The sequence below is a fragment of the Neomonachus schauinslandi genome, chromosome X (assembly GCF_002201575.2).
Source record: "Neomonachus schauinslandi chromosome X, ASM220157v2, whole genome shotgun sequence".
Classification (NCBI taxonomy): Eukaryota; Metazoa; Chordata; class Mammalia; order Carnivora; family Phocidae; genus Neomonachus; species Neomonachus schauinslandi.
In genome coordinates, this window is record NC_058419.1 from 99,426,942 (window position 1) to 99,444,770 (window position 17,829).

The 17,829-nt window shown below is 37.4% G+C and overlaps 1 protein-coding gene across 1 annotated transcript in view; it reads left to right on the plus strand.

The window, feature by feature from the left end:
- Window positions 1–17,829, plus strand: part of DMD (dystrophin) — a 2,077,064-nt gene that overhangs the window by 1,294,784 nt on the left and 764,451 nt on the right. Inside the window, exons 46-47 of the mRNA XM_021677947.1 lie at window positions 7,242–7,389; window positions 9,780–9,929. Of these exons, the coding sequence (XP_021533622.1) occupies window positions 7,242–7,389; window positions 9,780–9,929 (298 nt within the window). The remainder of the gene's footprint in view (window positions 1–7,241; window positions 7,390–9,779; window positions 9,930–17,829) is intronic.

A 17,829-nucleotide genomic window follows, 5' to 3' on the forward strand; every position in this document is an offset into this window, starting at 1 on the left:
GAATATTTCTGAAAGAAAAATTTATTCAATTAATTAATTTTAGAAGTTTTTTTAGGGGATGTTTTAAATTTTTTTTTTTTTTAATTTTTTTTTTTTGAGGTGTTTTTTTTTTTTTTTTTTTTTTTTTTGGTTTGATATTACTCTCTCTTGCTCTTTAAGCTTTTGTTTGTTAGGTTTTGGATTTTTTTCTCTTCCTGATATGGTCAACTTCTAGATGAAGGCTGAGAAAAGCTTTACCCATCTGTCTAGGTTTTACAAATGTAATCTGATTTTAGCAAACTTTTAGTTAACTAAAATGAGAAAAAAGAAATGGTAGGAATAAGGTTGCTCTAAGTATCTGGGACACTGCAAGATGATGAGCCAAATTCTAAAGGAGACAAAGATTTGTGAAGGGAGGAAGGGAGGGAGGGAGGAAGGAAGGAAGAGAAGAAGGAAGGAAGGGAGGGAGGGAGGAGGAAGGAGAGAAAGGAAAAAAGAAAAATGATGAGGTAGACTGACACTCTTGAAACCTAGACCCAAGCATTTGGACCACCTTAGAACTTTAAAACAAATAAAGGATGTCTATAATGGAATTTTTCCTCTTTAAGAATTGCTTCTCAGTCCAGAGTCTGTGGGAAAATGGTTCTCTTCCACATTCTAAAGCAAGCTGCCAGCAATTGACACCAGCCACTTCCCCGTAGGGTTTAATAAGAAGTGACAGCAGTACGATGTTTACTACCGGTGACTTCAACCTCCTCTGCACCCTGTGTCCCAGTCCATGTCAGAGGACCAGATGGGATGGCATAGCTTTGTAGGAAGTGCAGTTTTTCTCAGGCTCAGTTTCCTCCCTTCTCCCCTTTGATTTCTCTAACGTCAAAGGTAGGGGCTTCAGAATCATCTCTGAAAACCAGTATGTGGACTGCACGAAGGGAGAACCATGTTCTCTTTCAGCTGAGTGTTTGTTGAGGTGAAGAACTCCTTCACCGGCCCCTGTAGCTTTTAGAGGGGCCAGAAGAACACTCTAGGCATTCCTCTGGCTTTCCACATCGAAGAAAGGAACTTAGGGGATGAGCAGGAGCCACAGGTTGCTCATACATAAGGAATCAATGAATTGCTGTGAAATGGACTTTTTCTTTAATTTTTCCATTTAAATAAGCAAGAGGGAGAATTGCTAATCATTAATCTGAAAATAAAGAATGGACTCAGAAGATGCCAAATATGAAGAGTAAATTATTAATGCAAAAGTTAGTTTACCATGTTTTATCCACCAACTTCTTGCTGAGGACTCTGAAGTCTATATTTCCAGCTCTTTAAGCTCCAGATCTCTTATTTTTTTTACTAGTAATTTCCCCCTAGATATCTGATGCAATTCAGTGTACTCTCAGCTGGAGTAAATACTGTTTACTCAGCTAGATAAGGTGGAAAGCACTCATAGACCAGATGTAGTGGTCAGGTCAAGAGCACAGACTCTGGACCCAGATGACCCAGGACTGAATGTTGGATTGACTATTTAATAGCTGTATGACCTTGGGCAAAATACTAAGCCAGATTTTCTTTCATCTGCAAATGAGGAAAGATGAGTACCATCTCATAGGGGTAATGTGGGATCTTGGTACTTGATTCAGTGGATACCACGTAGTAACTGCTCAACGATTACTAGCCACTAATACCAGTCTGTCTCCTTTTATCCACAAGTCCTGTTGAATCTCCTACATTTTTCACGTATCCTGTCTTACCCTTTTCCTCTGTTAGGTCTTGATGACTTGAACCTTCATTACTTTATGCCTGTCCTTTTATGAGAATCTCATACTTGATTCCTAAGTCTCTTGTCATACCACCTGTGCTCGCATCCATTTTCCACAGGATAGCTAGAATGAGCTTTGGATGAAATCTGGCCCTACTAAAAACCTTTAAGTCATTCATCACCTACAGATTAAAACAAAACATTCTAGGTACTTCATAATCCACCAGCTAGCCACCTCACCAGCTGCATCTCCTGACCCTCCCTGTATAGATCTTGAATACTTTGCTAACCAGTAATGTCAACATTAGGCATTAATGTCCGCATCCTTACTTTTCATGTACAAGAGGGGCCAAAATATTCATCTTTGGCAAAAACTCATGTAATCAAATGTTAATTCCCATGGAAAGTAATGCCAAATCTTTATTGACTCTCTTAATGGAAAATAAGCTCAAGCAGCAGGCAGATAATGCCGATAATAATATCCATTCATAATTATAAGTTAAAGATAACAGTAAACTGTTATTATATTATGAATTTTTAAAAAAATCCTGAACCAACCAGCCACTTGGTAGCAGCCAAAAGAACCTGAGTCACTATGTCAGCCCTGGGAAGCTGTGCAAATGAACTAAATTTCATCCATTCTTTTTTTTTTTCCCCTATATTCCTCACTTTATTCAGTCCCATGTTATTAATTCTTGTTCTGTTTTTTTTATTATGTTAATCACCATACATTACATCATTAGTTTTTGATGTAGTGTTCCATGATTCATTGCGTATTACACCCAGTGCTCCATTCAGTACGTGCCCTCCTTTTTTTTTTTTTTTAAAGATTTTATTTATTTTTTTGACAAAGAGAGACACAGTCAGAGAGGGAACACAAGCAGGGGGAGTGGGAGAGGGAGAAGCAGGCTTCCCGCGGAGCAAGGAGCCCGATGCGGGACGCGGGACTCGATCCCCGACCCCGGGATCATGACCTGAGCCGAAGGCAGACGCTTAACCGACTGAGCCACTCAGGCGCCCCTGTACGTGCCCTCCTTAATACCCATCACCAGGCTAACCCATCCCCCCACCCCCTCCCCTCTAGAACCCTCAGTTTGTTTCTCAGAGTCCATAGTCTCTCCTGGTTTATCTCCCCCTTCATTTTTCCCTCCTTCATTTTTCCCTTCCTGCTCTTTTTTTTTTTTTTAAACATATAATGTATTATTTGTTTCAGAGGTACAGGTCTGTGATTCAACAGTCTTACACAATTCACAGCGCTCACCATAGCACATACCCTCCCCAATGTCAATTTCATCCATTCTAACCTGCATGTTTTATCACATTAAAATCACTGAAACCAGGATGGGTTTTACAATCTCTACTGGCCAGACCACATGTGGTTTGGAAGAAAATCCAAGAAACAGTGGTGGAGCCTTCTTAAGAAATCATCCTCTGATAGGCTGTGGGTTAAGACAGAGGTCAATTACTCTGAGGGGAAAAGTGATATAGGAGAGGCAAGTTCTAAATATGAGAAAGTTTTAGGACTACCTCATCAATTTTTCACTTATATTTTACTTTTCATGTGTATACAAGAGAAATATATGACAAAAATATAAAGAAATCTAAAAGAACAACTTCTTAATTGAAGGAAAGCCTTCAAACAAAAAACGTCATAGTTTAATCAGCACCATGACTTTTCCAATTCATGCCTGGCAGAACTTAGGATGGTCTTATATGACCTGCAACTGAAGGTGTCTTCAGTTTGGTGAAATATTGTCATACACATTGGCGGGTAAATTAGACCATGTTTCAGAATCAGTATTACAAAGAACGGGAAAGATTCTTTTTTTAAGTTTTTATTTAAATTCTAATTAGTTAACACCCAGTGTAATATTAGTATCAGGTGTACAGTATAGTGATTCAACACTTCCATACATCACCCGGTGCTCATCAGGACAGGTGTACTTTTTAGTCCCCGTCACCTATTGGTATTATAAAGAATAGGAAGGATTCTTTTAAAATAGGAATGCATGTAAAATGGAAAAGAATGATGGCAGAATTCATTCGTTAATGCAACAGTTACTGATTTAGCATCTAATCTGTGCCAAGCATTGTTCCAGGAGCAAGGGTTACAGCAGTAAATAAAAATCTTTGATGTCAGGAAGTTTAACTTCATGTATGAGAGACAGACGTCCTATAAAATAACCAAATTATAGTGTTTGTTACATTTAGGAACTAGAAAGATAAAAACAGAGAGAAAGAATAGACATTTGGGAGGAGAAATGTAATTTTCGGTAGGTTCATCAGGGAAGACCTGCAGAAGGTGAGGGAGCCAGCCATGTTTAATATTTGAGGGAAGGACATTGTCAGCAGAAAAATACAGCAAGTACAGAGACTCAGAAGCAGGGACCCATGTAGTATATTTGAGGAGCACAGCAAGGAAGCCAGCGGGTCTCAAGAAAGATAAGAGAAATATAGAGTAGATGGAAATGAGGTCAGAGAAGTAAGGAGATTGGGGCTCAGCAGATTTCCCAGATCAGTGCTGGTCAATAGAAAAATAAGGTGAGCCACATGTGTACTTGAAATTTATATAGTTGCCACATCTTTTAAAATGTGGGAACAGGGGCGCCTGGGTGGCTCAGTTGGTTGAGCGACTGCCTTCGGCTCAGGTCATGATCCTGGAGTCCCGGGATCGAGTCCCGCATCGGGCTCCCTGCTCAGCGGGGAGTCTGTTTCTCCCTCTGACCTTCCCCACTCTCGTGCTCTCTCTTTCTCATTCTCTCTCTCAAATAAATAAATAAAATCTTTAAAAAAAAATGTGGGAACAGATGAAATGAATATATTTCACTTAACCCAATATATTAAACATATTATTTCAACCTGTACATCATATAGAAAGTATTAATGAAAAAAAGTATTAATGAGATGTTTCCCATTCTTTTTTAAAAATAGTTTTCTGGGGGCACCTGGGTGCCTCAGTTAGTTAAACAACTGCCTTCGGCTCAGCTCATGATCCTGGAGTCCCAGGATCGAGTCCCGCATCAGGCTCCCTGCTCAGCGGGGAGTCTGCTTCTCCCTCTGACCCTCCCCTCTTCATGCTCTCTCTCTCTCTCTCTCTCTCATTCTCTTTATCTCTCAAATAAATAAATAAAATCTTTAAAAAAATAAAAGAGTTTTCTGTTTTACAGCACTTGTAGGTCCTCAGCAAACTTGAGTGGAAGGTTCAGAGATAGAACAATTTTTTTGTACTAAGTCTTTGAAATCTGGTGTGTATTGTACACTTAGAGCACATCTCAATTCCCCTTACAGCATTTCAGGCGCTTAGTAGCCACATGGGAAGGTATCTACTATATTGGACAGCACAGATCTAGACCCTCACATGGCTTTGCTGTGAATAAATTGGGAAGCAATACAAGAGTTTTTACTGCAACAGTGACATAATATGACTTAGGTTTCCATAGGATCCTGGAATATGACTTGAGTTTTCATAGGGTCTGCTTTGTTAAGAATAGACAGAGAAGAGAATGTCTCCTCACATGCCCTAGAACAGACTTTGGACAAACCCTCATCAAAGAGCAAAACTGAATATAGGCAAGCATAAATTCAATAAGTGGACCTGGTGTGGGGAAAGACTGTACTAGTAGTTCTTTCAACACCCTGTCTTTGCACAGGCTATAAATGAGACAGGCTGTGTCTTGTTCCTACACATGGGGATCTCTTGTTTCCTCTCATGGACTGTGAGATCATCAAAGCAAGGCACACAACATATCTATCTTTAATACTAATCCCAGTAGCCTTGCTGGAAGTTAGCCCCTGATAAATATTTGTTAAACTGAAACCAAAAAAACATCTAAACATCCCCAAAATGGAAACAACCCAAATATCCATCAACAGAGATATATGTTTAAACAATTCAATACTCTACAGCCAGGAGATTAAACAAATTAAGCTGTATACCACATGGTTGATTATTGTAAACATTATGTTGAGTGAAAGAGACAAGACACAGAAGAGTATATAGCATATCATTCCATATACTCAGTGTTCAATATAGGCAACATAATCGAAGTTGACAGTATACTGGTTATATGGAGGTAGTGACTGCAAGGGACAAGAGGGGCCTCTGGGCTTCTGATAACATTCTGTTTTTTCTGGTCATTTGTACACTTTTTTAAAAATATCTTGAGCTGGCGCCTGGGTGGCTCAGTCGTTAAGTCTCTGCCTTCGGTTCAGGTGATGATCCCAGGGTCCTGGAATCGAGTCCCGCATCAGGCTCCCTGCTCTGCTCAGCGGGAAGCCTGCTTCTCCCTCTCCCACTCCCCCTGCTTGTGTTCCCTCTCTCGCTGTGTCTCTGTCAAATAAATAAATAAAATCTTAAAAAAAAAAATATCTGGAGCTACACAGCAGTCATAGTTGTACTTTCCTATATATACATATATTCATGTGTGAATATATAATGTATGTTGTGTGTATATATATGTATGTGTGTACATATGTATGTATATATATAAGCTTTGTACTTATGTATGCGTATGTATATTCAATTGAAAGCTTACATACATACTTTCCTACATATATATATGTAGAAAAGTACACCTACGTATATGTATGTCTGTGTGTGTGTGCGTGTGTGTGTGTGTATTCAATTAAAAGCTTACATACAGGAGATATATCTCTCAAAAAACAACAAAACAAAACATTTTAAATTACCTGAGGTTCAGACCATTTTGTTCAACTGTGTTATGATTCAATATGTAAGAATAAATTTATGGCTAATTGAAAAACATACAGTATATATGTTTTTATAAGTGAAAACTTCTACTAGTACAACATATGTGATGTATTTTAACTCAGTTTTCCTCTTTCCTCAAGAAAGACTGTGAATCATAATTCGGAAAACATTTTAACATGTAAAAACTTAGTGTTCTTTTTATTCCCTTGCTTTTACTTTTGCCCTGCAATTTCCCAGAAGGGTGTATTTTATTTAAGCATTTTAGAGCATTCAACTTCATACTGTGTACTTATTCTAGTGTGGTGGCTCTCACCCCAGGGCAGTTTTGCTCCCAAGGGGATATTTGGTAGTGCTTTAAAACATTTTTGCTTGTCACAGTTGAGGCGGGGATATGCTACTGGCATCGAATGGGGAAAGGCCCTGCTAAACCTCCTACAAAGCAGAGAACAGCCCCTCACAAATAAGAGTTATTAACCCCGAAATGTCAGCAGCGCTGAGGTTGAAAAACGCTGCTCTCATTTAATAACATAATGTTGGAATTTTAAAATTAGAAGTTTTTTTCTTTACCAGTTTTAACCTCTTACATTTAAGAAGTTTTGGAGATATTGAGGTTGCTCTGTTCGAAGTAAATGAATTTTCTTTAAAAAATTGTGTATTGTTAACATCTTTTAAATTTTTTATTTTCTTCAAAGTGTTAAGCACAGTTTTTTTTTGTTTGTTTCTGAGTTTTCTTAAAAAAAAAAAAAAGGAAGAAAGAAAAGTCTGAGAAATATGTTGTTTATAACAGTTTTATTCTTATTTCTCCAGGCTAGAGGAACAAAAGAATATCTTGTCAGAATTTCAAAGAGATGTAGATGAATTTGTTTTATGGTTGGAGGAAGTGGATAACGTTGCTAGTATTCCACTTGAACCTGGAAATGAGCAGCAGCTAAAAGAAAAACTTGAACAAGTCAAGGTAATTTTGTTTTCTAAAACCCCCCAGGGCCTACTTGTATAAAGAGTATATGAATCTATTTTTTTAAGGTATTTAATCTTTGATTTCCATTAAGTTATTGATAGTTTGTCACTAGATTTCCTCAAAACTTTATATTGTTTTGGGGCGCCTGGGTGGCTCAGTCTGTTGAGCGGCTGCTTTCGGCTCAGGTCATGATCCTGGGGTCTTGGGATTGAGCCCCACATCCGACTCCCTGCTCAGCGGAGAGCCTGTTTCTCCCTCTCCATCTGCCTGTCACTCTGCTTACTTGTGCTCTCTCTCTGTCAAATAAATAAATAAAATCTTTAAAAAAAAAAAAAAAACTTTATATTGTTTTAACCCAGTGTTTCCCAGCAAGTATATTTTTTTGTAAAAAGTGTGTGTGTGTGTAAAATGCATGGCAGTATTTTGAAAACTAATTTGAAATTGATCTTAGACATATTGGAGAATTTTACAACTCCAAACTATTTCAAAACCTGGAGGGAGTTTATAGAAATGAATCCCATTTCTTAGGAAGGATCTTAATTGCCCAGTCAATCTCACTATTTCAGCCTCTGATTAGAGGTGTTCGATTTGCCTGAAACAGTGTTTGTTTTGTCTGGGAGTGGTTGCGGGTGCGTGGTGTTGGTTTACATTCTATACTGGTTGAATGGACATCCAGCCTATTCAAGTGGCTTTTCATGCCTTCCTACTGCGATGTCTGCTTATTACTGATTACCTCACCTGGCTGACTGACATGCACTGATTGTGTAGTTGGATTACCTTTCCTGGTTTTAGTTTTAGGAAAGAAACTTATTTGGATCTGTTTTACTATAATTCTTGAAACGAAGGTGAAAAGGAAGGGGAAATTAACATTTAATCGTCCTCTATTATGTGCTAAGTATTAGATGTACTTACATCTGCTATTTATTTAATCTTCGTATAAAACTTTCAAAATGGTTGCTGTTATCCTCATTTTACAAGGTCATACAATCAAAGGGAAATGGAATTACTCCTTTATCAATGATTCAGTTGGTTTGTACATGCAAATTAGACTCCAATGTCAACCACTTATTTCTGTGAAACAAGAAATTTATACCTGAACAGAGGATAAAGTATAAAAATAAAATTAATGCTTAGTTCAGTAAACAAATATTGCGTACCTACTCTATGTCTGATATGGCAAAAAAACAAAAAAAAAACAAAAACCACCAAGTTTTGAATCTATAGTTCATTTGAAGATGGGTATGTCATAGAAAAATGAACTCAGTCTGTTCTTGAAAATTAATCTTTCCTAAATGTATTGAGTGTATGTACAGCAATATAATTGATAACTCATTTAAGAGACATGTTTAGTGGTACTTACTTATTAATATATATGCATTGATTTTCTATTTTCTTTAGGCAGTCTAGATCAGCACTGTCCAAAAGAACTTTCTGTAATGATGGTAATGCTCTTATTGTCTATTGCAGTAGCCAAGAGCTGTATGTGACTTTTGAGTACTTGAAAGGTAGTGTGACTGGGGAACTGACTTTTTTATGTTATTGAAATTTAATTAATTTAAACTTAAGTAGCCTCATGTGGCTAGTGATACTATATTGGACACTGTAGCTCTAGATGACACAAATAAATAAAGGACAGTTATTAACAACCATGGTGGTTCTGTAGGTCTTGGGAAAGGGCATTTATAATGGAAGACTGAATGAATAAAAGAAATGCAGGGATGTGGAGGAGTCCAAAATAGGGTTCATTAATGCAATTGCCCAAGTTGGAATCACAGCTCCATCACTTGCTACTTTTGTGTCCTTGGAGCTGGTACTTAACCTCCCTGTCGGGATTTAATCTCTCTGTCTCAGCTTCCTTCTGTGTAAGAGGAAGATAATAGGATCTACCTCATAGAATTATATTATCTTAGTTAATTTTTATATAATATGTGACAAGGTTAACCCAGCTCCTGGTACCTGGTATGGTCTCAATGTTAGTTAGCTCTCAATATGATATTGCAATTTCTTACTCAATAGTAAATTATAGCATGGATGTTTAATACCTGAGAGGATCACGAATTTACCCAGATTGCTCTATTTCTGACAGAGATGTGTTTTCAGAGTCTTAACAGTGCTTGGGGTGTTATTTTTGGAGGTCATGATACCACCTGATTCTTTTTTTCTTGAAAAGAATCTCCCAGGGATACAATATATAGGTTTATCTCCTTGGGAGTGGGTGCTCCAGTCCATCAGTTCTGTGCTCTGTAGAAAGCCATTGGTATTTGAGGTACCAGCCAGCCTTCAGTCAAGTTGCTTCGTTTTGATAGACTAATCAATAGAGACAAAGACAAGATAGTTGGAATTGTGCTGTAATTCATTTTAAACGTTGTTGCATTTGTCTGTTTCAGTTACTGGCGGAAGAGTTGCCCCTGCGCCAGGGAATTCTAAAACAATTAAATGAAACTGGAGGAACAGTGCTTGTAAGTGCTCCCATAAGCCCAGAAGAGCAAGATAAACTTGAAAATAAGCTCAAGCAGACAAATCTTCAGTGGATAAAGGTTAGACGTTAACTATCTCTGCCGTCACATGTGTTAAATGTTGCCAATGTTTGTTTTGTTTCCTGGGTGTTTTATTGCTGGGGTTGGGGGAGGGGAACTGGTATGTGGATTGGTGTGTTTTTTAATCTGACCATTTGATTTGGCTCCGTGATTCATTATGGATGGCAAGAATGGTGATGGTGGATGGCAATACATTAATGACCAAATGACAAAATATATATACCATTGTTACTTTGCATGAGTTATGCTAAAGAATTAGACTGGAAAAGGGATGAAATAATTTCATCGTTCAGTTGTATACTGACGGTATTTAACTAAGATGGAGATGATCTGCTTCAAGTATTATAAATCAAAATTACTTATCCTTACTTATAGTATAGACTTAATGAGTGATTGAAGCAAAAGGTGTTTTATGTATTTTTTGTTTATTTAGTTACTTAGTTGCTTAGTCACGTAACTTGTGAGTCTTTGTCTTTCTACCTTGGATACTTTATAAATCTAATATTTTTAAATATTTATCTAATTAATACTTATTCTTTAAAACTAGTGGCACATATGAATATATCATGAAAACAACATTAGTCTATCAAAAGGCAATTCTTTTCCCACTGTACTCCTGTGGCAACGTTGTCATAAATCACGTGAACATACATCTGAATCTGCTCCTGCATTCTTTATTCTCTTCCATTTTACTGTGTCTGTCCTTCAGCTATTACCACACTGGCTTAATAAGAATGATTTTTTAATAGCTTTACTGACACATAATTTCATATGCCATACAATGTGCCCATTTTAAAGTGTATAATTCAATGATTTGGGTGTATTTTTGTTTACATTGTGGCAAAAAGGATATAACATAAAATTTGTCATTTTCATGATTTTTAAGTGTACAATTCAGTATCTTGTATTACATTCACAATGTGCAACCATGACCATTATCTATGTGCGAAACATTTTCATCCCTCCAAACAGAAATTCTGTAATCATCAAGCAGTAACTCCACATCCTGCTACCCACCCACACAATCTCTAATCTACTGTCTCTATGAATTTGCTTGTTCTTGTTCTAGAAGTTCATAAAAGTAGACTGATACTCTATCTGTCCCTTTGTGTGTAAATTATTTCACCTAGCAGAATGTTTTCAAGGTTCATCCATGCTGTAGCAGGTATCAGAATGTCATTCCTTTTTATAGCTGAGTAACGTTCCATTGTATGCATATATGCAATTGTTTAAATTTTGGGGATCTGCTAATCTAAACCCTCCATCTTTGTTCTTCTTAGTCCACACTTTCTTTGCTGCTAGTTTTGGTTCATTGATTTAGCAAATAAATTTTAGAACTGACTTGTCAATTTTCACTGAAGCCTGCCAGGGTAGTGATTGGAATTGTGTTGAATTTGTAGATCAGTTAACATCTTTACAATATTGAGTCCTCTAGTGTGTGAAAATGATATATCCCTTCATTTATTTAAGTCTTCTTGAATGCTTTTTTCACCATATTTTGCAGTGTTCCATCCAGAGGAACTGTATATCTTTTATTAGACTTCATCCCTGATATTTGACATTTTGATCTTATTTAATAAATGGAATTCATTTTGAATTTTATTTTCTCTTTGTTGTTGGTATATAAAAATATAATGGATTTTGGTGTATTATATATTCATTGTCCTCGCTAAATTCACTTATAAATATTAATAGTTTTCAGAATCTTTTGCATTTTTTATGTGCACAGTTGTGTCATCAAACAAAGGTAGTTTGTCTCTTTTCAGTCCTTCGAATTTTATTTTATTTTTTGCATAGACTAGGGCTTCCAATACAATGTTTAATAGAAGTGGCAATAATGAGAAACTTTGGCTCATTTCCTGTCTCAGGTGGAAAACTTTCAATAATTTATCATTAAATATTATGTTTGTCATAGGACATTTTATAGGTTCTTTTAATCAAATTAAGGAATTTCTCCTTATTCCCAGTTCATGTTTTTGTTATGAACAGGTATTGAATATATTCAAATGTTTTTTCTGTGTTTATTGAGCATATGATTTTTCTCCTTTGTGTGAATGCAGTAAACTACAGCCATTGGTTCTGGAATGTGAAACTACTCTGGGATTCCTTAAAGAAATCATATTGGTCATGATGTCTTGTACTACTTAAGATTGCTGGATTCATTTTTCTAAAATGTTGTTTAGGATTTTTATATTGTTCATGACAAAATCATCTGTAATTTTTTTAATATCTTTCTCAAGTGTTGATAGCAATGTTAGACTAGTCATAAAAACAAGTTGAAAAGTATTCTCTTTTTTTTCTGGAAGAAATTGTTGAAGATTGTTATTATTTCATTCCAAGATGTTTCAGAGAATTCAATTGTAAATCCATCTGATGATGTTATTTTTTTTTTTTTAAAGATTTTATTTATCTATGAGAGAGAGAGCACATGAGAAGGGGAGGGTCAGAGGGAGAAGCAGACTCCCTGCCGAGCAGGGAGCCCAATGCGGGACTCAATCCAGGGACTCCAGGATCATGACCTGAGCCAAAGGCAGTCGCTTAACCAACTGAGCCACCCAGGCGCCCGATGAAGTTATTTTTTGTGGGGAAGTTTTTGATGATTGATTCAGTTTCTTTAATAGATACAGGGATGGTGAGATTTTTCATTTCTTTGTGTGTAAGCTTTTGTGTCTTCCAAAGAATCTCTTATTTCCGTGTCATTTTCTCTTTTTGGGTTGTAGACTTTATTCATACAGCCAGTGGTCTTCTATATATTTATGTATAAGAATGAGAAAATAGACTGTGGGTGCATCTTGTTGGCTGAGATATTTTACTCTGTGTGCTAAGGCAGGGAGTTGACCCTCTTGCTAAGAGATATCTTCAAATTCTGTACTGCAGTAGGCTTTATTCTGAGATATCCACAACTGCTGAGATTCATTCCAGATGCCAAGTTTAATTTCTTTAGATAAGAGACACACATTTATTTGTCTTGATTCATATTTATTTTTGCTTGTAAGTAAATGTTAAGGGAAGACCATTCATTGTAGTTTTGAGCTAGGGGCAAAGTTCCATCTATAAACTTTAAGTACCCGAATTTTAACCCACTTCTTAGCCCCAGCCATCATGGCGTTTTTCCTCCAATCTCCAGATTCTGCCAAGGTCAGATCCCCGAATACCTAAAGCTATTTCCTCCCTTACTTTATATGTATTCATGTAGTTCTACTTATATGTGCTTTTGACCTTCCAGAAATGTTATAAAACCTCATATCCATTTTTGACCACAGTTCTACTGCCTTATTGAGCATATTTAATACCTGTTAGTTTTGTTCCATCCATAATATAAAGCAAACTGTTATCCTTTAAACCAGTGGCAAATCCATGCCAAGAAGATATTGCTGAACTATAATTTTCCCATAATATAAAATGCCTTATTTCAAAAATGGCACAGTTACTTCTTAAGAATTGCTTGTTGTTGGGGCGCCTGGGTGGCTCAGTTGGTTAAGCGACTGCCTTCGGCTCAGGTCATGATCCTGGAGTCCCTGGATCGAGTCCCGCATCGGGCTTCCTGCTCGGCAGGGAGTCTGCTTCTCCCTCTGACCCTCCCCTCTCTCATGTGCTCTCTCTCATTCTCTCTCTCTCAAATAAATAAATAAAATCTTTAAAAAAAAAAAAAAAAAAAAAAAAGAATTGCTTGTTGTTTATCAGCACCCAACTAAATTGATAGGTATGGAAACGTTATACTGAGAAAAGTTTCTGTATGTAGATGATGGGAAAGAATACCAGAAACTTCACTGTTGGGGGGGCGGTATACAATGCAGTGGCATGGGAAGATCCTGAACTCACCTCCTCCCATGGACACAGTGAATATACAGCTACATATGAAATAGTTCCCTCTGAAAAACACCTGAAAACTAGCTGAACAGTTCCTCCACAATAAAAGATAAAAGTGCCACATCAAGACAGGTAAAGAGAGGCAGAGACACTGTCTCTCCAAAAACATCACCACTGGCATGGCAACCCACAATCAGGATGGATTTCACAAAATGGGAACTTCTACCTGAGGAGAAAGGGGTTCATTCAGGCCCCTTAATCCATGGGACCTGCACTGGAGAGATGAGCCCCCAAAGCATCTAGCTTTGAAAAACAGTGGGTCTACATCCAGGAGATACCCAAAGGGCTGCAGGGAACTGAGATACTGCTGTTAAAGGGCTCACACACAGACTCACTTGCCCTACAGCTCAGCACAATGGCAACAGTTTGGAAAATGCTTAGACTGTGAAGGAGACCCATTTGCTAATCTTCAAGAATCAGCTAAGGGGGCATGGATTGCCTTGGAATCTCCCCCAGATGGAAGTGCTGGTGGGTGCCACTTTTGCACTCTCCTTTGCTAGCACAGGCAGGCTTACATAGTTGCTGAAATCTTTGACTACCCTGCTACAGGCGGCGTCTGTGCCATGCCCTTGCATTCTCCTGCTACCCTGCTAAAGCCATGGGCAACATGTGGTTCCTACACTCTCCCACTGCCTTGCCAAAGCCAGCAGGTGTGCCTCATTCCTCTGCTCTCCAGCTACCTTGCTAAAGTCAGCAGGTGCATGCTGGCCACACAGGGAACTCTCCTTGATTGCCTAACTTTGGTGGCCAGGAAGGCTTGCATTTCTGAGTCCCTTGGGACTGTAACAATCAGGGAGATCATTTTTTGGCAGGCTGTCACCCCGAGGGCACAGCACAGACAGCAGACTGAAATACACCCTAGTCTTTCTCCAAGAAAGGCTATTTTCCTAGAGCTTTACCCTGAGGGAAAGGCTCCAGGTTTGCCACAGATATAGAGGCTACAGATGGGCTTTTAGGGAAGGTAGGTCAGGGGACACCACCTGTGTCCTTTCTCACAGTCACACTGTACCTCACCAGTACCTCTCAGAAATGACTTGATATACTTATCTGGTGCCGTTTTTTATAACAGTCACCCAGGGAACACTTCTGGATCTCCTGGTCTGGATGGCATCAGGGTTCATGATTATGACCCCATAGGACTGTATATATTCACATACTTTAAAAGCTGCAGCCTGAGAGTCTGGCTCCCAATCAGCCTAAAACTAAGAGCTGACTGAGATCCCACTCTTGGGAACAATAACAGGTCTTGGCACATTCTCAATGACTGGAACCTATCAAGAATAAATCAGGCTGCTTAGACAATTGTAGAGATTCAAGAAACAACCAAGAGTTAGGGCAAAGTTGAACGACAAGGTTCATCTCCTACATAAGGTCATTCCTTCAAGGCAGAGAGGGGTAGCCATTTCTCCTAACATGCAGAAACAAACATAAAAAGTCATGTAACGTGAGGAAATAGAGGAATATGTTCCAAAGGAAAGAACAAGATAAAACCTCAGAAAAAAAAATTAATGAAATGGAATTAAGTAATTTACCTGTTAAAGAGTTTAAAGGAATAGTGATAAATTTGCTCACCAAACTTGGGAGAATGGATGAATGTAGTGAGAAATTCAACAAAGAGATAAAAGATATAAGGAAGTACCAAACAGTAGTCACAGAGCTGAAGAATACAAAAACAGAACTGGAAAACATACTAGAGGCATTCAACAGCAGACAAGACAAAACAAGAAAGAATGAGTGAGCTAGAATACAGTGCAGTGGAACTCACCCAGAGTGGCATATAGAAAAAAAGAATTTTAAAAAGTTAATATAACTTAAGGTACCTTGAGACAGTATCAAGTAGAATAACATTCACATTATAGAGGTCCAAAAGAAGAGAGAGAGAAAGGGGCAGAAAAATTATTTTAAGAAATAATGGCAGAAAACTAACCTAACCTGGAGAAGGAAATAAACATCCAGATCCAGGAATCCCAGAGAGTTACAAATGAACTCAAACATATTCACAATAAGACACATTATAATTAAAATGTCAAAAGTAAAGATAAAGAATCTTAAAAGCAATAAGAAAAAACATGTTTTATGTACAAGTGAACTCCCATAAGAATCTCAGCAGGTTTTTCAGTAGAAACTTTGCAGACCAGAAGAAAGGGTCATGATATATTCAAAATGCCGAGAGGAAAAAACTTCCAACCAAGAATACTTTACCTGGGAAGATCATCATGTAGAATTGAAGGAGAAATAAAGAGTTTTCCAGGTAAGCAGAAACTAAAGGAGTTCATCACCATTAAACTGGTCTTATAAGAAATGTTACAAGGACTTCTTTAACCTGAAAAGAAAGGGCGCTAATTAGTAACAAGAAAACATGAAAGTACAAATCTCACTGGTAATGGTAAATATATAGGAAATATGGTAGAATAATCATTTATAAAGCTAGCGTGAAGGTTAAAAGACAAAAGTAATAATAAAAACTGCAACAATTATTTAAAGGACATATAAAGTAAAAGATGTAAAATGTGACAATAAAAACATAAAATGGGAGTGAGTGTGAGAAAGTCAAGTTTTAGAATGCATTCATATTTAAGTTATCAACTTAAAATAGACTGTTAGATATATAGGATGTTGTGAGAGCCCCATGTACTGACAAAGCAAGCAACTAGAGCAGATACACAAAAGATAATGAGAGAAGAATCTAAACATAGCATTAAAGAAAGGCATCAGACCACAAGGGAATAGAGAAAGAAAGGAACAGAGAAGAACTACTAAACAATTGAAAAACAATTAACAAAATGACAATAAGTACATACCTATCAATAATTACTTTAAATGTAAATGGACTAAATATTCCAATCAAAAGATGAACAGATAAATGAAAACAAGACCCATATATATACTGTCTCCCATTCAAGTATTAACCAGGCCCGACCCTGCTTAGCTTCTGAGATCAGACGAGATCGGGCGCATTCAGGGTGGTATGGCCATAGACGACCCATATATATACTGTCTAAAAGAGACTCACCTAAGATGTAAGAACACACTGAGACTGAAAGTGAAGGGATGCAAAGCAATATTTTATGCTAATGGAAACCAAAAGAAAGCTGGGATACCTATACTTATCAGACAAAAGAGATTAAAATGAAGACTGTAGTAAAAGACAAATAAGGGCATTAAATGGTGGTAAAGGAGTCAGTCCAACAAGAGGATATAACATGAAATATTTATGCACCCAACATACTTAGCACTTGAGTCTATAGAGCAAACAGTAACAGACCTAAAGGAAGAAATAGACAGCAATACAAAATATAATAATAGCAGGGGACTTTAATACCCTACTTATGGGTGGCTCAGTTGTTGAGTGTCTGCTTCGGTTCAGGTCATGATCCTGTGGTCCTGGGATCAAGACCTGCATCGGGCTCCCTGCTCAGCCAGGAGCCTGCTTCTCCCTCTCCCATTCCTTCTGCTTGTGTTCCCTCTCTAGCTGTGTGTCTCTCTTTCTCTCTCTGTCAAATAAATAATTAATTTAAAAAAAATACCCTACTTACACCAGTGAATAGGTCATTAAGACAGAAAATCAGTAAGGAAATATTGGCCTTGACACATCAGACTGACAGACTTAATAGATATATACAGAATATTCCATCCAAAGAAGCAGGTTGTATATTCTCAAGTGCACCTGGGACATTCTCCAGGGTAGAGTACATGTTACATGCTTAAGTATGTCAAATCTCAATAAATTTAAGAAGACTGAAATCATATCAAGCATATTTTCCAACCACAATGATCTGAAACTAGAGAGCAATCACAAGAAGAAAAATGGAAAAATCACAAATATGTGGTGATTAGACAATATTCTACTCCATAACCAATGGGTCAATGAAGAAATCAAAGGTGAAATAAAAAAAAAATACTTTGAGACAAATTACAATAGAGATATAATAATCCAAAATCTGTGGGATATAACAAAAGCAGTTCTAAGAGGGATGTTCATAGTGATACAGTTTTACCTCATCCAAACTCATTTTATGAGGCCAGCATT